Raw genomic sequence first — 23679 nt, 5'->3', positions numbered from 1 at the left:
AGGAACCACACATAAGCAGCCGTTCCAGCTCCAAATTAACTGACAGAAGAGTTCAAATGAGGCCTGTTAAGGAGTCTGGCACCACATCTCCACACACAAGTCACCTAATTCCTGCAAATTTCGGGGATGGGAGCGATGCCATGCTGAATCTCATCCCAGATGTGTTCGATCGATTTCAGTTATGGCGAGTTGAGGGGCCAGAATTTCAATTGGAGCTCGCCACTGTGTTCCTCTATCCACTCCAACACACTCCTGGCCTTGTGATACGGCCAATTATCTTGTTGAAAAATGCCACTGCCATCGTGAAACATGTTTGTTATGATTGGGTGTAAGTGGTCTGCAACCATTGTACGGGGCTCTTTGGCCGTAATGGTGCCTTGTACGAGCTACACTGGACTCATGGATGCAATGTTCCCCACAGGATAATGGAGCCGCTCCGCAGGACAGACATCAAGACCTGTTCCCCTGGAAGACGACGGATTCGCGCCCTATCATCGGCTTGATGAAGAAGGCATCGGATAATGCAGCGCCCTGCCGTTGCGCCAGCGTCCAGTACCGATGGTCACGTGCCAATTTCAGTCGTAGTTGCCGATGTAGTGGTGTTAACATTGCCACATGCGTGCAGGGGCCTATAGATGGGAGCGTTCGTTGCACCGAGTGATCAGACACACTTGTTCTCTGCCCAGCATTAGAGTCAGATGTTAGTTCCGCCACAATTCGCCGCCTGTTTTGTTTTACCATTCTGCCCAGCCTACGACGTCCGACATCTGTAACGAGGGGTCGCCGTCTGACCCTACCACGTATGGACGTGGTTTCACCTTGGTTCCGCCACGTGTTGCAGATACTCGCCATAGAACTCTTCTACCTTCCGACAAGTCGCGCTGTTTCCGAAACGCTCGTGCCGAGCATCCGGGCCATCACAATCTGCCATCGGTCAAACTCAGATTGGTCTCGCGGCTTCCCCATTCTACACACGGGCAACACGCTTACTGATACTACATGCAACGTGCGTGCGTCTGACTAGCAGTCATTCCTCGCCAGATGACGCTGCTATCGCCTGGACGAGTTTATATCCATAGTAGGTCGGTGGTCATAACGTTCTGGATGATCAGTGTATGTTATAGTTCTGCTGTTGTAGCCGACCGCTGTGGCCTAGCGGTTCTATGTGCTTCAGTCTGGACCCGCGTGACCACTACGGTCGCAGGTTCGAATCCTGCTTCGGGCATGGATGTGTGTGATGTCCTTAGGTTAGTTAAGTTTAAGTAGGTCTAAGTTCTAGGGGACTGATGACCTCAGCAATTAAGTTCCGTACTGCTCAGAGCCATTTGAACCATTTGCTATTGTGCCGGCGAGTGTATTTTCGTACGGCGCAACGCAATATGTACTCAGTAACTTGGTTGACAGAAATTATATTTTACATGAAATTATGTATTGTAGTTTTGATGCTAAAGCTATATCGTAATTGCTCGCACAACAAGTCGAACAAGCACTGCAGTCAAGGTTGGAATGGTGTGCAGCATCTAAATGTTTGTTAGGAGACCTGGAGATAAGGTAAAATATTAACTGCTCACTGTCGACAAGTCCGTGCTTCAGTTGAAAGGCAAGTGCGTTTTTATGTTACCTGTAGAATTATAATAGCAGAGACAGTTATCAGCTGCTGAGAATTTTTCCAGGTTGTACGGGCGTGGTCCATGGAACTCTTCAGTCCCTGACGTTTCGTCCAAGGCTACGTTGGACATCTTCGGACGTGCTCCTGGTTGTGCTGAGTGTTCCCGACTGTCGGCAAGATTCAGCACAACCAGGAACAACTCCGAAGCCTTGGAAGAAACGTCAGGAATTGAAGAGTTCCATGGACCACGGCCATACAACCCGGAAAAATTCTCAACAGCTGAAACATACGGTCGTGAAAGCCTTCATTGTATTAGAGACGGTTATGCTAGAAAAAGTTTTTTTATGAGTTGTTTTTTACCAACAGAGTTTCAAGATTTATAATAATGCTTATTATCTTATTATTTCCCTTCCCTCCGCCCCCCTCCCCCCCCCGTGTCATTTTCAAAGCGACATTGTGAATCACAGATTAGTTACAGTCCGTATAATTGTTTGTGCAGTAATGTTAATGTGCAGTTAACAGAAAAACTGATGGAAATGCCGTGTGGCTAGGGTCTACCGTCGGCAAGACCGTTCGCCTGGTGCAAGTCATTCGAACTGACGCCACTTCGGCGACTTGCGCGTAGATGGGTATGAAATGATGATGATAAGGACAACACTACACCGATTCCCAGAGTGGAGAAAATCTCCGACACAGCCGGGAATCGAACCCGGGCTGTTAGGTATGACATTCCTTCGCGCTGACCACTCAGCTACCAGGGGCGGACAGAAAAAATGATCATTTAATTTCTTACAAGGGCAGTTCAATAAGTAATGCAACACATTTTTTTTCTCGGCCAATTTTGGTTGAAAAAACCGGAAATTTCTTGTGGAATATTTTCAAACATTCCCGCTTCGTCTCGTATAGTTTGATTGACTTCCGACAGGTGGCAGCGCTGTACGGAGCTGTTAAAATGGCGTCTGTAGCGGATGTGCGTTGCAAACAACGGGCAGTGATCGAGTTTCTTTTGGCGGAAAACCAGCGCATCTCAGATAGTCATAGGCGCTTGCAGAATGTCTACGGTGATCTGGCAGTGAACAAAAGCACGGTGAGTCGTTGCGGAAAGCGTGTGTCATCATCGCCGCAAGGTCAAGCAAGACTGTCTGATCTCCCGCGTGCGGGCCGGCCGTGCACAGCTGTGACTCCTGCAATGGCGGAGCGTGCGAACACACTCGTTCGAGATGATCGACAGATCACCATCAAACAACTCAGTGCTCAACTTGACATCTCTGTTGGTAGTGCTGTCACAATTGTTCACCAGTTGGGATATTCAAAGGTTTGTTCCCGCTGGGTCCCTCGTTGTCTAACCGAACACCATAAAGAGCAAAGGAGAACCATCTGTGCGGAATTGCTTGCTCGTCATGTGGCTGAGGGTGACAATTTCTTGTCAAAGATTGTTACAGGCGATGAAACATGGGTTCATCACTTCGAACCTGAAACAAAACGGCAATCAATGGAGTGGCGCCACACCCACTCCCCTACGAAGAAAAAGTTTAAAGCCATACCCTCAGCCAGTAAAGTCATGGTTACAGTCTTCTGGGACGCTGAAGGGGTTATTCTGTTCGATGTCCTTCCCCATGGTCAAACGATCAACTCTGAAGTGTATTGTGCTACTCTTCAGAAATTGAAGAAACGACTTCAGCGTGTTCGTAGGCACAAAAATCTGAACGAACTTCTCCTTCTTCATGACAACGCAAGACCTCACACAAGTCTTCGCACCTGAGAGGAGCTCACAAAACTTCAGTGGACTGTTCTTCCTCATGCACCCTACAGCCCCGATCTCGCACCGTCGGATTTCCATATGTTTGGCCCAATGAAGGACGCAATCCGTGGGAGGCACTACGCGGATGATGAAGTTATTGATGCAGTACGACGTTGGCTCCGACATCGACCAGTGGAATGGTACCGTGCAGGCATACAGGCCCTCATTTCAAGGTGGCGTGAGGCCGTAGCTTTGAATTGAGATTACGTTGAAAAATAGTGTTGTGTAGCTAAAAGATTGGGGAATAACCTGGTGTATTTCAACGCTGAATAAAACAACCCCTGTTTCAGAAAAAAAATGTGTTGCATTACTTATTGAACTGCCCTCGTAAATGAAAACTGTTGTTCAATTATCGGTAAGGTCACGGAAGTTAACAGAGGTGAATTGACATTCAGGATGTAACGGGTGAAAGCATATAAAAGAAAGGTTAAATAAAAAGAAGTACGTTACATTTGACTTTCCAGAAAACTTGGTCGTCACAAGCGGTACAACAAATATAGTAAAATTTACAGTTGCAGGTGGGGACGAAATATTTAAACAATTTGTCTCAGTTATGGACTCAAGTCCACCAACAGGTACGTACTTGAATTTTACAAAGGCGTTCCACTTAGCGTGCAGGAGGTCGACCAGAACGCCGTCCATCAGCTCTAGATGGTCGTCTTTCTCCTGAAAATAGAAAGGCAAAAGGAAAAAAGAACAGTTATGGAAAGAATAACTACGCCGAATAAATTCACGAAGTTGTGAAGAGACTTACCCCAAATACTACCAGATTCAAGGCTGAGTTCTTGCTGATGTTTCCTGTTTCGATATCGATGGTATCGATCTGCGAGAGCGGGTAGGCTGCGCACGTGATGCTTCCTGATCAAGTGGTGAAGTCAAATACAACTCATATAATTTCACTGTCAGCTTTCTATTGTGTACTATGTCAAATCCGTCAATTTATGTAACAGTTATCTAGTTAATACAAGTAGTTAGTCCCATTTTCACACTGTTCATAAAAAAGAAGAAACGCTCTTTTGCACCGATCTTTGATAGGTAATAGTAGCCTCATTCAGTCGCATGACTAAAAGGGACCCTTTGAGCACGAGGTCGTATGATCAGTATTTAGCAAGGCTCATTTAACAAATATTAACTGCTAATGACTCACCATGTGTGTCAGGAGAGCGACGTAAAATGAGTGTCCGGGAGGTGCAGAGATCGAACTTCTATGGGATGTTCACAAAATGGACATCGTCGACAGTCAAGAAATGTTCAAAACAAACCATTAAGTGGCACCATGAACACGGAATGAAAAAAGGCGTGCTACAGTGGACACAAAGGTTCGCACCATCACAATCGAACGTAAACTTCTTGAGAGTTGCAAATCATGCAGTACGTTCAGCTAGGTATCCACTACATTTTGACCAGCTATTGGCCAAAAGCAGTGCTCATACCATAGTTGTAGATCTCTTACTTCCATTTTCCCACTCTTGATTGCTGCGACGTGAATTTTCCGTGCTGCCCTTGCAATATCACGCACACGAGAAAGAACGGTAGGGGATAGAGCATCTCCTACTTCTCGCAGCCCAGTTTCCCATCCAGATTAACAGTCGACATAATTGTGTACCAATGCGTTAAGGCATTGCTGTTACTTAATCTTCATACAACTCTGTTGGTGCCTCTAATTACAGGGTTCCTTTCACCTGAATTTACTCCTCAAATCGCGACTGGTTGGAGTTGAAAAAAAATTCCTTACTGAACGATGTGATAAGTTTATCTCATCTACAAATTTTTGGACCGATTCCGCCGTTTGCAATTTGTCTTCCAGTTCTATAGCAGTGAAGTTAAGCAGCCATCCACTGCTTCCTTTGAAATCACTGTAATCCATGTCACGCGCAGTTTGAAGTGCGTAACGTATATTATTACGCACACCCTGTAAATTGTAGCGAGCGTCCTTGAAACGCCCGAACAACAGTTTTTGTAACAAGTGCACCTTGTCACCCCTTAAGATCTCCCATGTACGTAATTATACTTGGTTCCCGGTCCTTGGACAACGATTGTCCTTTACTACGTTTCTCTGGAGACGGGATTTGTGGCTCCCTGATTCAAAATGGCTCTGAGCACTATGGGACTCAACTGCTGAGGTCATTAGTCCCCTAGAACTTAGAACTAGTTAAACCTAACTAACCTAAGGACATCACAAACATCCATGCCCGATGCAGGATTCGAACCTGCGACCGTAGCGGTCTTGCGGTTTCAGATTGCAGCGCCTTTAACCGCACGGCCACTTCGGCCGGCTGTGGCTCTCTGAACTACATGGCTCGAAACCCGATTCCATATCACTTTCACTTGTTAAACACGTATCGTCACCATTGCACTGCTCACGTACATTGTCCGCACATTCCACTGACTGATGTTGCAGAAACCTTAATATTCCAGGTGCGACTTCTTTTTCACTCTGCGAAATTCCGTGGCTTCCTTTCTGACGAAATGTCAACTTCGGCAATTGTCGTTGTAGATATAATGCAACGTTTGCCTTGTTTATCGTTGTGGTTGCTCTGCTTTATGTCAACACCACCAGCACTGTAGTATTGTTCTGAGTTACTCGTCGACCAGGCAGTTCAACTACACTCCGTAGCCTCAAGCTGTGATCAGCATGGGGTACCTTCAGTCCCGCACCCCCCCCCCCCCCCCTCATTGTTGCCATTAGCAGTCAGTATTGTGATTGCATGGTAGAAAATATGTGGGGCATCGAATGCCATAAAAATCATTGGCATTTTGCGACCTCGCACTCAAGGTGTTCCTTGTGAGACCTCGTAAACGTTTGCAACATCTAAGTTTTAAGTAATTTTCGGAATGTGACTCACTACCATTGCTACCTAAGTATTACCTCTGCCAAAGAGATCTAGACCATTCTACTAGAGCCACTTGTGTTGATAATGGTAGCAGATTGGAAAGTAACTGTCAGTTTTCTTATAGAGGTTTATTTTGAATTCGAAATATCTATGTCCACCTATACAAAAGTGAACCAAGAACACTTCTTCGAAGATATCTCCAACGACGGAAAATGGTTGACAATAATCCTTCTTTGCGGCAGAAAAGTTTTGTGTATGAGATTGAAATATAAGGTTCGACTGTCGTACTCTGGAAGGAAAAGATCCGACCACTTTCACCGAATGTCAGGACGATTGCTTTGACAACGCCACCGCCTTTTCTCTCAAAGCAAATGCTTCGTTTTCCTATGATTTTTGTGTCGAATATAGAATCAAACTTCCTTCATTCATAGTTGGTACTAAGTTTTGCAATGAAGTAAAGCGGTTGTACGTTCACAGATTTGAAGTTTTTGATGATACAGCTTCAAAATTTAAGAAAAGGCAGTGATATGAATTTCATTGGGAGTTAAATTTGTCATACTTCTACAATTGTATTTTTCCCATTGTAAAATTCTTGTAAGTTTGAAAAAACAATAATTCTTCCGAGGAAATATTTTCTGCTGCCAGGCATGATTTATGTTTATTTATCTTTCGTAAGACACAGTTGTGTTTCTGAAATAAGTTTTATTACATTATATATGAAATCTGATTCTTAGACGGGCTGCTGCACTGTTCTCAAAACTCCGCTCTAATGCAAAAACTAATAAATTTGTTGTTAATGACGTTTACTTTCCTACAGGTACTGGGAATACTAAATTACGAATATTTTGAGAAAATTTCGACTCACTTTCAGCCCCACCCATGGTAAGGAATGGTACATCAGAGTTACAGCTACCATTAGGCTGCATCAGTATAATAAAATACTAAAACAAAGACAAGACAGGCAAGGAATTACCGTATCACCACAATCATTCTCAGCAGTCCTAAGGGAAGTTTTCAGATGGTTAAAATATAAAATGTTAGGGGGAATGCACGTTAGTGGAACATTTTTGAACCATCTTCATTCTGTTAACGACACGGTATTGTACACCTTTAGAAAAGATAAATTTCAGTGGAATGGAAGAACTTTGTAGAGCATGTGGGAAAGTAGGATTAAAAATAAGTTACAGTAAGACTACAATAATGTTTATGGAACTCATCAAAAACAAACTTGCACAATTTAACAATGTAGTTACTGTGACTTTTCATGCTTTCCTGACTGACTGTTGCAAATATACTGCCCGGGTTTGCCGCCAGATTGCAGTGTGTATATTCCGCAATATTTCATTGGTGTAACTGCTCGACATCTTCAGGTGGTGGTAGTTGCTGCTGCCACTGCTGCAAGACGCGACTGATGGTACTTGGGTTTTTTTTTCTTTATTGTGATTTCATTCTCCTGCCCCATATGGGAAGGGGAGGGCTGTCAGCGGCACAATCCGCCGCTCTTCAACAGAGTGACATGACAGCTAATACAAGAAGAAAATTAAACATATAAAGGCGATAAAAAGAGGGACATAAAACAGAGTAAGGGGAGATAATAAAGGTAAAAATGCACTGACATGGAGACGCTCATGGGGGGGGGGGGGACAATTAAAAAAGTCGACGTAAAGTTAAAAAAAAGACGCAGAGTACAAAAAAGACACTGAAGTCACACACACAGGTTAAAAGTTGGCCACAGTATTAAAAACACTCCAGAACAAGACACTTTAAACCCACTTGGAGAGATGAAGCACACAGGACGAAGAATACAACTGCCAGGAGGGACCTGCCGAGGAAGATGCCTGAGAGGATGGAAAAGGAGGAGAGAGCAAGGTGCAGCAGGGGAGGGGGCGGTATGAAAAGAATAGAGGCGTCAGGGGGCGCACCAAGAGGCAGGAGACAGGTGGGGCGAAAGATGAAGAGGGAAGACAAGGCAGGAGGAAGTGCAGAAACTCTGAAGAGGAGCACAGTAGAGGGAGGGGGAAAGCCACTCAGGAGAAGGGAGGGGGAGGGAGCCCTGAGAATGAGGCAGGAGGAAGGTGGGGCTAGAGTTGGTAGGAAGTAGAGGTGGCAAAAAATAACGTAACTGATAGAAATAACCAATTACTGCGATAACCGTTCCTCTGATTCTGGTAGTTATTTCAATAACTGTCTAGTGTCAACAGTGCCTCGCGCCATCTGTTGACCGAAGATCGTACTGCGCATTTGGAAGGCGTTCTATAGGCCATGGGAATAACTGTGAGACTGCGCGCCATCTATTGATAAGAACTGTGTACTATCTCGTGGGCCTTCGTTACTTTTAGCACAAACAATTAAATAAAGTTAATGTCCGAGTGGTGGCTGATAGGAGCTGCAGTACAGGCATTAACAAGTACAGTCGATCCCTTGAGCCCCCGCCTTATGTGTTAATTTAGCTTGGACGGGTTGTACAAGGAGAGTTAGCAAAAGGAATTCGAGCGACTATGGAAATAACTGTCAGAGATCTGTATTCTCCTCTGGCAGTTATTGTTATTGGCTCACAGTTCACGTTCTCTGGCAGTTCTCGGGCTACCACTACAGGCAACCTGGAAGTTGGTAACTGAATAATTGTGTGTCTGTGTTCCTGACACAGTGACTCCAGTCTTAAACCTCGGTGATATTTCCAGAAAGGATAGTTACTGGAGCGAACAAATATTTTCATATTTCTTCGGAAATAGCTGCTGGCTATCGTGAATGATGTCAGAAAGTATAACATAATACATTTGAATATAATAATTATTATCCTCATCATTTGTCAGGAGATTGTCAAAATATGTGAATATATTACAGTAACTGCTAATATTTACAGAATTGATACACTTCCGGAATAAAACACAGTTACACACTTTTAATAAATTTATCATTCACAGAATACCCGATCATGACTATTGCGAGCAAGTGCTGTCAAAACTGAAATATAGCAGAAGTTTTACTTAAGCTGGTCTATCAGTCTCTGTTAAGATATTCATCTAAAGAGTAGAAGGAGGGGTCAGTGGAAGCGTCCGATTCCACCCGTCTGCTTTGACGTAAAGATGTTGTGGTGTGTGAATGTCATTACGGCACGGTGTTTATGAGTTTTTTTGTCTGTGTGTGTGGGGGGGAGGGGGGTAGCCGATCTAGTATGCAGTGCTGGAATTTGCTGGTGGTAATTAATTTTTTTTCTAGTTGTGATGTTTTGTCTATTTATGGAGTATTGAATGTGTTTTAATTTATACAGGGCTGTTTGATTTGTGGATTTTTAGAGTTGTGGTATTGATTTTATTTTTCGCAGTTGTAGGTGTTGGTTTTTTGGCATCAGTAGTTGTGGTGGACCTTTATCGGTCACCGGAAATGCTGTAGCTGGAGAAATCGAGCAATTTCCAAATCACACGTATTTAACTTTTATTAGCGTACTCACACTTTCCCCAACAGGACTATCTTGTACAGGACAGGAGTAAACGAATCCGTCACATTACGTATATTTTTTATTGTATTACAAGGCTGTACACTTACTCTATTAAGTGAGCAGCACAGGAAATTAAGCTTCGAATTTAACCTACAGTATTCAGTTTACATATTACTTCATACTTAAAAACGCACGTTGTTAACATTTTACTTAAACAGTGCTGTGGCGAAGTTTCACGTACTACCTGTTGCAGCTGCGAAGATAATATTTCTGATAGCGACCGATAACCTATATACATACGATATGAAACACTAATAATCGATCTAACATCAACTAAAATGTACTTTCTGTTGCACCTGCGAAGATAATATTTCTTATAGCGACCGATAACCTAAATACATATGATATGAAACACTAATAATCGTTCTAACATCAACTAAAATGTTCCCAGAGTTAATTAGGTAAGGTTATCACACGATTCATACGACATTCCTGCCATTTCACACTACTCGCAGCTATACTGATAACTAAACTGATGGATTCCAACTATGTCGTTATTTAACTGTAGCCCCGTCGGAGTATTCAGTATTCGCTAGCGAAAAATAACTTGACAGTTATTAATAACCGTTAAAAATAACGGTTATCAAAGAATAACTGGAACTGTAATAACGGTTACTCCAGAATAACCGTTTGGCCCACCTCTAGTAGGAAGTGTAGGCGTCAGGGAGTAGCTCATCATCTGGGAGGGGTACATGCTGGAAGTTGCGTTGGGAAAGGAGGTGAAGGGTGTGGCGATGGAGAGAGGGTGGGACACAATGGTAAAGGTGTGACAACGGGCTGGGGGTGGAGGGGAAGGGAGACATCAGGGAGTGAGGGGGATCGAGGCGGCGGGCAATATAAAGGGTGCGGATGTGTTCAAGGAAAAGGAGAAGGTGGGGGGTAATTGCGTAGCAGCGTCGAAACTTATGAGGCCAGGAGCAGGCAATACGCATGTGCGGGAAGACCTTTCGCAGTTGGAGGAAACCGACGCCTCTAGTGCCCCCTGCTGGGAGCCACAAAAGGCCATCCACACGTGCACTATATGTTGCGTCGCATAATGAATCGAAGTTCTTGTTTCCCCTGTTCTGATTTAATGGTAGCCAGTGCTGGATTCAAAGCGCTGCTTAATTGAAAACCTGCATCTCTGTTGATAAGATTGTCCGCAGCACTGATATGTATGGCCTACTAGACAACACAGTCCCAGAAAGATGACGATGGGGATAAAATTTCAGTCTTTTATTAAAACGTGAGATGCCCCCTGTCCAGGCAGTCTTGCGCCGCCTCTGATTTATCAGGTTGCCCCTGGCACGTAAGACCATGGTGTTCGACACAACGTACGTGCATGGTTAGAGCTTCTCAAAAAGAGTTCTATTCCATCTAAAGTCATTAACAGCCTGCACCAACACGCTGCAGTTCTCCCAAGAGTATATGGTCAACAGAAGACACATAAGGATAGGTCTCGACTTCGTACAATAGTGAGCAACATTGGAGCTCCTACCTATTTTCTGGCCAGACATCTTACTTCGCTGTTGGGAACCCTCATTAGAAAGTGGAAGTGGAAAAAGATGGCGTTTTACCAATCCTGGATTTCTTTGTGAGAAGAAAAGCCGATAGCACACTGGGACAACTCTCACGGAGCTATATTTTCAGGTCACAAATGGTTACCACACTGCACAAGGCGGCAATGTCTTGCGCTTTTTGGTGCATAGAGCGCATGTGGTCTCAGATGCCAGCAGTCTATCTGGTGAGCTACAACACCTAAGTGCAGCATTCCAACAGAGTAACTGTTCCGATAGACAGATACCTCATGCATTCCGTTCTGAGCAAATTCAAAGCAGGGATGTAAATGAAGATGTGGAGCACCTATTGCAACGGAGTTCTTGCCCTATTTTGGCGGCATCCTCAAAAGGCATGACATTGAGTATGTTATCCTGCCACCAGCTAAATTCATGAATTTATTGTGCTCGGTCAAAGGCGAACTTGATCTAAGGAAACGTGGCGTGCATAATATCATATGCCGATGTAGAAAATGTTATGTTGGGCAGACATGCCGAACCGTGCAAGAACATTGCGTCAACACCTTCGTAAAAAAAAAAAAAAAATGGTTCAAATGGCTCTGAGCACTATAGGACTTAACTGCTGAGGTCATTTGTCCCCTAGAACTTAGAACTACTTAAACCTAACTAACCTAAAGACAACACACACATCCATGCCCTAGGCAGGATTCGAACCTGCGACCGTAGCAGTCGCGCGGTTCCGGACTGAGCGCCTAGAACCGCTAGACCACCGAGGCCGGCAACACCTTCGTCAATTGCGCCTTGCGTAACCTGATAAATCAGCTGTGGAGGAGCATTATCGAAAAGACTGAAATTTTATCCGCAGAGTCATCTTTCTAGGACTGTGTTATTAAGGAGGCCATAAGTATCCGTATGGTGGACAATCTTGTCGACAGCGATGAGGGTTTTCAGTTAAGCGCTGTCTAGAATCCAGCACCGGCTGCCATTAAATCAAAACATGAAAACAAGAACTTCCGATTCATGACTCGATGCAACGCGCAGCTGCGATTTAATTTAGCTTTTAACCACAGAAGTGTACAGCAGCACAGTCATTGTCCATAGCGCACGCGCTGAAGGCCTTTCTGTAGCACCCAGCAGGGTCACTAGCAGCGCCGCTTTCCTCCAACTGCTAGTGTCTTCCCTACCACACATATTACCTGTTCGTGGTGTGATATACCGGGTGATCAAAAAGTCAGTATAAATTTGAAAACTGAATAAATCACGGAATAATGTAGATAGAGAGGTACAAATTGACACACATGCTTGGAATGACATGGGGCTTTATTAGAACCAAAAAAATACAAACGTTCAAAAAATGTCCGACAGATGGCGCTTCATCTGATCAGAATAGCAATAATTAGCATAGCAAAATAAGACAAAGCAAAGATGATATTCTTTACAGGAAATGCTCAATATGCCCACCATCGTTCCTCAACAATAGCTGTAGTCGAGGAATAATGTTAACAGCACTGTAAAGCATGTCCGGAGTTATGGTGAGGCATTGGCGTCGGATGTTGTCTTTCAGCATCCCTGGAGATGTCCGTCCATCACGATACACTTGCGACTTCAGGTAACCTCAAAGCCAATAATCGCACAGACTGAGCTCTAGGGACCTGGGAGGCCAAGCATGACGAAAGTGGCAGCTGAGCACATGATCATCAGCAAACGACGCGCGCAAGAGATCTTTCACGCGTCTAGCAATATGGCGTGGAGCGCCATCCTGCATAAACATCGTACGTTCCAGCAGGTGTTTATCAGCCAGGCTGGGGATGATACGATTCTGTAACATATCGGCGTACCTCTCACCCGTCACGGTAGCAGTTTTGCTGTCCAGCGCCATCTGTTGGACATTTTGTGAACTTTTTTTTTTTGTTCTAATAAAACCCCATGTCATTCCAAGCATGTGTGTCGACTTTTACCTCTCTATCTATATTATTCCGTGGTTTATTAAGTTTTCAAATTTATACCGACTTTTTGATCACCCGGTATTTCGACGTCGGCGCGGGATTATCATGAGTCGCGTCTTACAGCAGTGACAGCAGCAACTACCACCCCCTGGAGATGTCGAGCAGTTGCACCGATGAAATGTTGCGGAATTTACACAATACGATCCGGCGGCAAACCCGTTCAGTTGCAGTGCAGTTACTATTTTGTAAGATCTTGCATTTAGAACCGTTGAAGACGATGACTACGTGGTCAGGGAAAGAAATAACCAGAAGAGTAAGAGTCCCCTCTCCGCTCTTCGCACTGAGCTAATTATAGCGTCATCTGACGCCTGAAAAGTTGTAGAAGGCTGACTAAACGATCAATCTACAAATCTACTTACCTATTTGCCAGTAGATCTCTCTTTCTATGTTTAAGATATGGAAAAACATCTCTATTCGAGCCAGCTTAGCGGCTAACGTGAGCGGTGTGAGGTTGAGGTTATTCTTAATGTCGAGTGAAGAGCCAACTTCATAAGCCATGTCGAACTGGGTCTGTAAAACAGAAAATGAAAAAGCATACATCAAGAGACACATTAATGCCGAACGAGACAATACGGATAACTGTTTGACAACGCTTGCCTTCGATTCATAAGATTTCCCATTTTTATTTATGATCAGACCGGTTTACATAGCAGTAAAGAGGAAAGATCAGTTTTTCTTGCTGAAAATCTAGTTTGTATTATTTTGCTACGCACAGCTGTTCTTGAAATGCATCGAGAAATGAACTGTTACGCTGTTTAATGTTGAATGTCTGATCACTGAAGTTATGCTTCTGTAGTGGCGTTCGACTGTGTGGTACCCATTTTGCAAGCAGTTTTCACCGCCAACATTTGGCCGATGCGGGGAGTAGGGATTGTGAAGTACAGTTTCAGATAACTACACTTTGTGACAGTATTATGGTTTAAATTCCCAATCTCTGCACAGTGTGTCCATCCATCGAATCAGCACGCTAAGCTCGGCGAACCCCGTGGTACTGTTAAAGAGAAGTGTGCTGTATGCCGACTAGGGCTTCTCTCTTTTCCTTGTCTCTAATTTATTGTCATGAACACAGCACTCAAACATCGTATACACCCATCACTGTCAAGCGAAATTGACATATACAGGGCGACCACCTAAAACTTGCACAACAAATATTGCGGAAATAGAAAGTGCTGCACAGTTTTCGCAGAATGGATTGGTAGTCACGGGCTCGTATTACTAGCCAATCAACAGATTTTAATAATATTTAGGAAGTGTATTTTTTGTGCAGACATACACTATTTAGATGGAACCATGCTTGTTGATATTAAAAAACCGAAAGTAAGATAAATTATAATCTGAGTGGTGTTTGTTCTAAGATTCTAGTGCGAGTCGCTTACGAGACATCCATTTTGAAAAGTTCCCTCACCGATACTTGTAATATACCTGTGGCAGCACACACTAAAGTAAAACTCAAGTGCTTACACTTGTTATGTAGATTCTGATCAGTAACGAGACAGTTGTATTCAAAATGATCACCGCCAACGCAGTACATGCTAGCGTTTCATCGGAGATGCGCGAGCGATAATACGTCGTTGCATATCATCGCGTGTAGTTGTAGACAGCGTCTTTCAGCTTTCCCCACAGAGAAAAAGTCTATAGCCGTCAAATCCAGGGAACAGTCCGGCCAAAATACAGGTCCTTTGCTTCCAATCCAACAATTTGTAAACAAATCTTGAAGACACACTCTAGTACTTCGTGCACTTTGGGCTGGACAGCCACCATGCTGGTACCACAGGTTCCTCTTAATCTCGAATGGAACGTTTTGCAGTATCCGTTGAAGATGATCTGTTATGAAGCTGCGATACTTGTGCGCGTTTAATATTCCGTCTAAGGAAAACAGACCCACATCACTCGTTTACATTCCTTGGACGCTGACGTTCCAGCAGCTGAAGACATTGGAGATTGTCAACAGACCAATATGGCATGGTTCGGCGGTTTGTCTGGCCATGATTGATAAATGTGGCGGCATCACTGAACAAGATACACGATACATTGAAGAGCCAAAGAAACTGGTACACCTGGCGTAATATCATGTACGGCCCTCGCGAGCACGCAGAACTGCCTCAACACGTGGCATGGACTCGACTGATCTCTGAAGTAGTGCTGGAGGGAACTGAGACCATGAATTCTGTAGGACTGAACAGCACGTTGAAAGGCATCCCAGATATGTTCAATAATGCTCATGTATGGGGAGTTTGGTGGTCAGCGGAAGTGATTAAATTCAGAAGAATGTTCCTGGAGCCAATCTGTAGCAATTCTGGACATATGAGGTGTCGCATTGTCCTGCTGGAATTGCCCAAGTCAGTCGGAATGCACAATGGACATGAATGGATGCAGGGGATCAGACATGATGCTTACGTACGTGTCACCTGCCAGAGTCTTATCTACACATATCAGGGGTTCCGTATCACTCCAAATGCACACGCCCCACACCGTTACAGAGCCTCCATCAGCTTGAACAGTGCGCTGCTGACATGAATGGTCTATGGATTCATGAGGTTGTCTCCATACCCGTGGACATCCATCTGCTCGATACTAGTTGAAACAAGACTCATCTGACCAGGATACATATTTCCGGTCATCAACAGTCCAATGTCGGTGTTGACGGCCCCAGGCGAGGCGTAAAGCCTTGTGTCGTGAGGTCATCAAGCGTACACGAGTGGGCCTTCGGCTCCGAAAGCCCATGTCAATGATGTTTCGTTGAATGGTTCGCATGCTGACACTTGTTGATGGCCCAGCATTGAAATCTGCAGTAATTTGCGGAAGGGTGGCACTTCAGTCACGCTGAACGATTCTCTTTCGTCGTCGTTGGTCCCGTTCTTGCAGGATCTTTTCCCGGCCGCAGCGAAGTCGGAGATCTGATGTTTCATCAGATTCCTGATATTCACGGTATACTCGTGAAACGATCGTACGGGAAAATCCGCACTTCATTGCTACCTCGGAGATCCTGTGTCCCATCGCTCGTGTACCAACTATAACACCACGTTCAAACTCACTTAAATCTTGATGACCTGCCATTGTAGCAGCAGTAACCGATCTAACAATTGCACCTGACACTTGTTGTCCTATATAGGCGTTGCCGATCGCAGCGTCGTATTCTGCCTGCTTGCATATCTTTGTATTTGAATTCGCATGCCTATACCAGTTTCTTTGGCGCTTCAGTGTACATCTGGAGTATCCTGTCTTAATGTCCATGTATAGAAACTAACATACTTCTCATAGCCGTTTCCATACAGCTCTTGATCGAAGCAGATGTGATAGGGATGGAACCTATGTCTAGGGCGAATGCATAGGACGCTTGACTGACTCATGCCATTTCCTCGAGCGTTTGCTCGGGGGCTAACGTACGGATCAACTGCAGCAGCAGCACGAACATTAACTTCCCGCTATTCTGTCGTCACTTGTGTCCTTTTGTTACCTTCTAGGTGTCGTACTACCGTTTTCACGTAACTGGTTGATGAGGTTGATAAATTACTGCCGAGGTAGTTACCATCTATTGAGACATCTTGCCGCATACACTGTACAATAACGAACTACATTCTTCCTACACTCTCCATACACCATGAGCATGTCAGCTTTTTCTGCATTGGTAAATCCCACAGTCCACTCACGACCTACGTCTTGGACTGTTGCATAATAAGTGACTAGCAAGTCGTAGTTCACTTAAGGAACACACAAGCGCACCGACAGCAAACATAACAACTTCGTACCTAGCAACTACGCAGGTTCAATTGCACAAACATCTGTCGATGTGGAAGCTTTTCAAAACGTAATATCTCGTAAACGATTCACTTTAGAATCCTTGGAGAAACACCACTGTCATTTACCCCATTTTTAGTCTGTTACTAGCAATAGACACTGTTGCACTTAAAAAAGTGTATGTTTGCACAAAGAATACACTTTATATTATTACAATCTGTTTACTGGCTGACAATACGAGCCATTATCTGCCAGTCTATTCTGTGAAAATCGCACATCGACATCACTTTCCAACTCTGCAATATTTGCGGTTCAAGTTTTAGGTAATTCACCCTGTGTTCTTGTGACACAACTCTCACACTTCGCGAAGAAAAATGTCGTTCTGCCTGAAGAGAGAAAACCATTCAACTAAGTGGGTAACATCCACCGTCTACGAAGTCGCCATCAAACACAAATATATAAATATGTAAGGCGAAGATGTGCCTGTGATGAAGGCGACTACGATAAGCTATGACTTCTCGTTGTCTTGATTCTAAAACCTGCACGGCAATCACAAGTTGTGAAATTGTGAATTAATGAATTAATAATCTATGAATAGAGATAGATAAGTGCGTGACATATGGGAAGTTTGGGTCGGTCTGGAGAGTGTGCTCGGATAGCTTAAGTTCGCAGTAAATGGGAAATCCGGGTTCGGGTGCTGGTCCGGCACAAATTTTCATATGTCGCTTTAAGTATTACATGTATACCTCTTACAGCTGAAGTTCAGCTATAAATTTCAATATTTGAAACTGTAGTTCGTAATAAAATATAAATATAATTATGATACAGCAACTAAAACCACACATTCCTACAGTGTAGAAGCGTAACAGCACACATCGGCAGCTGTCTCGTTAATGGAGGACGTATGGTCTGTGTTACTTGCCATCTTCTTGTGGATGACGAGCATGTGCAGCGTGGTGTTTCCGTTGGTGTCTTGGCTATCTGGGTTGGCACCCTTGGCGAGCACCAGCCGGTAGCACTCCTCCTGTCCCAGGCAGGCAGCGAAGCTCAGCGGGTATTCCCCCCAGTACACGTAGCTGCCAACATACCACGCCAAAAATTTTACTTTACTTTTAATGTGTTGGCAGGTGAGATCCTGACTGCTGAACGCCGATAATTGAGTAATAGTCAGTAATACCTGTGAGAACTGTAATTTCATTCAGAAAAATCCACATACAGCCACCTACAATATGGTCATAACAATGGTCATAACAAAAATCTGCAAACCTGCAATTAAAATCGTCTACTTGTTAAGTTGCATGCATGTGAAGCTTACTTTGTGAAATTAAAGGTTTGTGTAACATTAGCGACTTTTGAGGTATAGTGGAAATAGCACAATGGAACATTTGCAAGTCAGCAATGACATAGGTGTGGGGCAGTGAGTTATTAGTTGTCACGGGTTCATGAACTTTGACGCAGCTTTTATTTCAACAAAATCTGTGAACCGTGCACGGCTCGCGTTTATCCCATTTATTGTTTGTCATCTTCTATTACGCTACTGCCGCCTCGTTTTCTCATTCCATTTACTGGCGTCACTAACTGCCTGCCTTACTTGCCCGTGAGCGGCAGCAGCAGCTTGTATCGATAAGTGCACTGTCGTACCATCTCTGGAGCGACCGACAGTATTTCCGGGTCGTCGTGTGTCTGGCGAGAAGTTCGGGACGGACCAGCAGCGCAGTCGGGACGCAGCCGCAGTGAAGTCGGGGGGACGAAGCGCCGGTGAGGCGCCGACAGCCAGTGCTCGCCGACCGCTGGCGACACACGTGAACTGTCCGACGGAGGGAGATTGGAGCGGGACGACCGTTGGTTGGTCGTTCGGTTGGTCGTCTCATCGGCCGACTTATACGAGTACTTGGTCGTTTCACCGTTTCCAGGCCTGGGAGTCGGTCGGTTGGTGTGGGGCACTGAGGAATTCTCCGCGGGACGTAGTTTGGCTGGTAGTAATCGAAGGCACCGTAACAGCTGTGGACTACGTGAACGTTATTGCACGTGAAGTGCGTACTTACATGATTGATGTCTTCCCTGATAGCGATTACATCTTTCAGCAGGGCAACTGTCCTGTGTCATAAGGCCAGAAGTTTGCTAAGGTCGTATCTAGCATATAAGTGAAATTATGTTGATGTTTTGGCCACCAAATTCACCTGATCTGGAACTCTTTTGGGACGCTATTAGCCGGCAGCTCTGTCTTCACAGATTCCGTAATTTACGGAGTGACCCGTACATAAACATCTGGTACCTCCGGAAATCACCCAAGGAAATTTCTAATCGATACCACGCAGAATTTTGTTCCAAATTTGGACCAACATGCTATTATGCACGCGGATATAATGTTTTGGGTGATCAGTATATGTTAGTATACTTTTCAGGCCAGGAGGTGACGCCAATAGTGTTGAGGGAAGAGGATGTAAGGTCAGGATGAAGCACCGCTTCCCGTCTGGGTGTGGGGTGAGAGTAATGGTGGTGACTGGAATTCAGTGTGGGACTGCTAATACTTGACTTTTGCTCTTATTAGGTATAGAGATGTGGTCACTGGTGGAGTGGAGGCTGTTGGCCCTGGGATGACGTAGCTGCATGCGCTCAGTAAACTGTCATCAGTGGGACCGTCCGGGCAGCATGCACACAGGCAGCATAAGCGTCTGACGTTAGCAGAACGCCAGTAGCTGACAGGTTCCACGCGCTACGGCCTATGAATGACAGCCACGTCCAGGCTGCTTGCCCACCTTGAGCCTTGGGTCACATCCTGTTTTTGCCGTACTGCCACCTCGTTATGTTAGTTTCAATTACTTGCGTCACTGAGTTACTGCTTTGCCAGCCCGTGAGCGGCAGCTGCAGCGCTTGTCTATATAAGCGCTGCCGTATTATTTTTGCTGGACTGCTATTACTTCCCGGTCGTCGTGTGTCGACCAGTCAGTTGGAACGCGCCATCAAGTTAGTTCGGACCTGGCAGTGTTTGAGTTGGCACGCGGTACAACTTCAGTCGGGGTGCAGCAGCAGTGAGGTCCGGACCACCATGAGTCGCCCGACGGTTGCCGACACACATGATTGGAGTGGGGACGGCTTTGGTTGGTCGTCGGTCGGTCGTCTCGCCGGACGACGTGTATTTGGCCGGCGATCGCTTATGGGTTGGCTGCGTGTGCCGACTCGTAATTCGTCCCTGTTATTGAACAGTCACTGCCGTTAGGATTGTCTAGTTCTTCGTGCAAGTGTTCGTGAAACTGTGTGTAGTTTGTGTGATTTTGACTGACAAGTATTTTAAATGTTGTCGGCGTACTGGTTCTGAGCAGTCGGTCGGTTGGCGTGGAGCAGCGAGGAATTCTCGTCGGCGGGGCGTAGTTTGTCCGGGACTCGCTGGCGGTCTCTACGCGGTGTCGGAGAGTGTGGCGCTGTTCCCATTGCTACGAGGTCCGTGGCTCACCGACCCTGGACACGAAAGTAGAGTTTTGATTTAACCTCCCACAAGTCTGTTCACATTGTGTCGTTTGGAGTTCGTTGTCGGTTGTTGGGATATTCCCCTCGAGCAACAATGTGGTTTTCAAGTTGGAAAATTCTAGCCACTCTCCGGTGGAGCTTCACTGTATTCGGTTATTTGAATTCAAGTGCACCAGCGGAATCTTCTGCCTTGTGGCCGTTAACGTTCCATTTATCTCCCCTGGGCACTGACGTAAATTTCAGGCAGTGTAGTTTCCTCATCGTGTTATTGCTCTCCACCGCGGTGTGTAGTTTGACAGCTCCGTGTATGATTGGTTGTGGGCGCCAATATCTTCTACGTTGTTCCGTTGAACTCCCTGGTGTACCCTGGTCGGGTGAAGTGGAAGTTATCTTGTCGGTTGGTCCGCCGGCTGTCGGTCGGTTGGGTTGTCGTCGCATCGTGAATGGTTGGCCCGACTGCCTGTCTCACCTAAGCGAGCATTAGTGTTTGAATCACAGGCCGACCCTCAAACATCTGGGTGCCCTTGTGTGGACTGCCTTTTTTTAAATTTGTTATTGTTGTTGGTACTTGTATGGCTTCTAGACGGTTTTGTGTTTTAAATTAGAGTGGCTTTACTCTTAAGGCCTTCAGCCTAGTTTAAGGCACTGTTTCACGTAAGCCCTTTGGCATTTAAAAAAATTTTTGAATTTTTAAGTCTTCGGCCTTCAGCCGGCTTGATTTTCAGTTGTTTGTTCTTAAGGCCTTCAGCCTAAATTAAAGAACTGTTTCACGCAAGTACTTTGGTATTTTTAGAAAGAATAATGTTTTGGAGTTTTTAGTGTTCGGCCTTCAGCCGATTTGAAGTTAATTTGTTTACTTCAGCCTAACTAAAGAACTGTTTTAAGATAAGACTTGCCTTTTAAATTTCTGATTATGCTTGCGTTTAAATTATTGGCCTTCAACCGTTTTAAAATTAAAGTGGCTTTCAGCCGGTAATTAAGTCCCAAAGATTAAAGCTGTGTGTTTAAGAAGTTTTTTTGGGCTCTTGTAATGTTTGATCAAATAATAAAGTTGCATGTTTGAGTGAAACTGACGGCCCCTTATTTTGGCCCTTTTTCCACAATTTATTCTATCTGTCCTGTTCAAAAATGGTTCAAATGGCTCTGAGCACTATGGGACTTAACTTCTGAGGTCATCAGTCCCCTAGAACTTAGAACTACTTATACCTAACTAACCTAAGGACATCACGCACATCCATGCCCGAGGCAGGATTCGAACCTGCGAACGTAGCGGTCGCGCGGTTCCAGACTGTAGCGCCTAGAACCGCTCGGCCACTCCGGCTGGCTCTATCTGTCCTGTCCTGCAGGCTAAGCAGGGCATTTCAATAGGGAAGAAAGGTACTCGAAGCGTAGTCCACAGCATGATCGACGTTGAAGGCGTGTGCCCGCCCCTAGTAGTGATCAATGACAATATGGTGTACAAGGACGGAAGTGCAGGCAACTACCAGTCCGGACTGGAGGACACATCTTACCAGGGAGATGGACGCCCGTGGGAAGTAGTCACTAAGTCACTCAGCGGTGTGATGGAGCTGTGTGTACAGCCTTCTGCTCAGGTGCGTGCCTGTATCTTCTGGAGCCTAAGTACAGACCAAGATAACTGAAAATGGTCGTCATCTCCAAGACAGAAACTGTCACTGGCGGCGAAGCTCGGCATCACGTAAATTTGTGGATACTGTCTGAGAGATAGTGTCTGATTCAAGCACTATTTTTGCCAACCAGGCTGGATAGTACTTTCCTCCCGCCAGCACTTTCCGCCAGAAACCAAAACAAGTTATCGTGCTTGCTCGCCAATGTGAAGTAAAAGATTTTCTCGTCCGATCAGCTTGTCTGGACGTCCTGTAGCTGAAAGGTGTCTCAGATTCGCTTTTCAGAAGCGGTGGCGGACGTAATTTGCAGCGTCAGCGTAATGAACAAGTACTCTTGCGCTCTGAATATGTCTTCTTAGTATGGTGCGTGGTTACCATAATGAAAGCATCCCGTAAGTAGTTTTGCTGCATTGGCGCTAGGCAGTTCATTGCTCGAGACCAGGTCGTGGCGCGGCAATGCTTATGGGTATATACATCAGTGCTACAGTGCTTAACTGAGAAAAGCGTGCTATTCAGGACTCAAAGGGAATGTAACATATCGTTCCTCACCGCGCATAGGGGCTCATCTGTCTGCCTATCATGGACGCCAAGCCAGTTTCCAGCATTCGGGGAACGGGGTTTTGTCCAACCTGGAGATGAAAGGTGAGTGTCTCACTTTTATTTCTTAAAAGATTGTGGTTGGGGCCTACTTACCTGCTAAATTAGTTAAGAGTGAGCGGTTCAGGCTGCGACCCGTGTAGGACATGCAGCGAAAAGACGGAAGCTCCGAGGAATAGGCTTTTCAAAGAGTTAAGTTGGGGATACTGTGTCACCAGACGGCTCTCAGCAGTCCTAGAGTGTAGTTATGGATCACGAAACTAAAAGAAAGTACGTTAATGTGTCAATAGATCATACCTGAATCACGATTCTTTTGCTGATGACAAAGTATTTTTTACAACAGGACTAAAATAACGTATAACCAACATATCAACAGAAAACACTACAATTTAACCGTGGATTCATAGATTCTGTTGGTGAATGTATGTAAAGTGTTTGAAGATTATGACTGGATAGACAGCAATGGAGAACAACATGAAACGTTCCTTAACATAACTGAAAACTAGACAAGCATGCTTCATCATGTACTTGCAATTGTGCTTGACCATCTGTGGGATAATTTTACGCAAATATTCTGACTGTTCAAGCAGCTTGACGGTTGACTGAATTTCAGTAGTGCAGCCAAGTCCACATTCTCGAGCGTGTATAACGGCAATGTGCAGGCTTAAACAAACAAACGTCGGCTGTGAGATCAAGTTCGTAGCGCTGCTATGTCGAGAGGTGTGAATTAATTCAATTGCAGACTTTTGGAAACGCTTATTCGAATGTATGAGCTTCAGCCTTGTTTCAGAAGCCTTAAATTGAAAGCCTATCACGTTAAGGTAAAGAGAGATGCTGCATACGACACACTTTTAACAATCACTCAGTCACAGTCAGTTATATCGTTATTAAAAAGATAAATTCTCCCATAACGCAGTACAAGAAGAGAAAAAATGAAGGGACATATTAATCTAGGACAGGAAGATGTGAAGTACTTTAGTCAACACTCGTATATTTCAGGAGTGTA

At 44.9% G+C, this 23679-nt stretch overlaps 1 protein-coding gene across 1 annotated transcript in view; it reads right to left on the bottom strand.

The window, feature by feature from the left end:
- Positions 1-23679, bottom strand: part of LOC126474692 (transient receptor potential cation channel subfamily V member 5) — a 169240-nt gene that overhangs the window by 59509 nt on the left and 86052 nt on the right. Inside the window, exons 8-11 of the mRNA XM_050102170.1 lie at positions 17906-18059; positions 13605-13755; positions 4165-4268; positions 3994-4076 (exon numbers count right to left, since the gene is read on the bottom strand). Of these exons, the coding sequence (XP_049958127.1) occupies positions 3994-4076; positions 4165-4268; positions 13605-13755; positions 17906-18059 (492 nt within the window). The remainder of the gene's footprint in view (positions 1-3993; positions 4077-4164; positions 4269-13604; positions 13756-17905; positions 18060-23679) is intronic.

Source organism: Schistocerca serialis, chromosome 4 (genome assembly GCF_023864345.2).
Source record: "Schistocerca serialis cubense isolate TAMUIC-IGC-003099 chromosome 4, iqSchSeri2.2, whole genome shotgun sequence".
NCBI classification, from domain to species: domain Eukaryota; kingdom Metazoa; phylum Arthropoda; class Insecta; order Orthoptera; family Acrididae; genus Schistocerca; species Schistocerca serialis.
The sequence above is the reverse complement of the archived record's forward strand: the minus strand, read 5'-3'. Positions and strand labels throughout refer to the sequence as shown.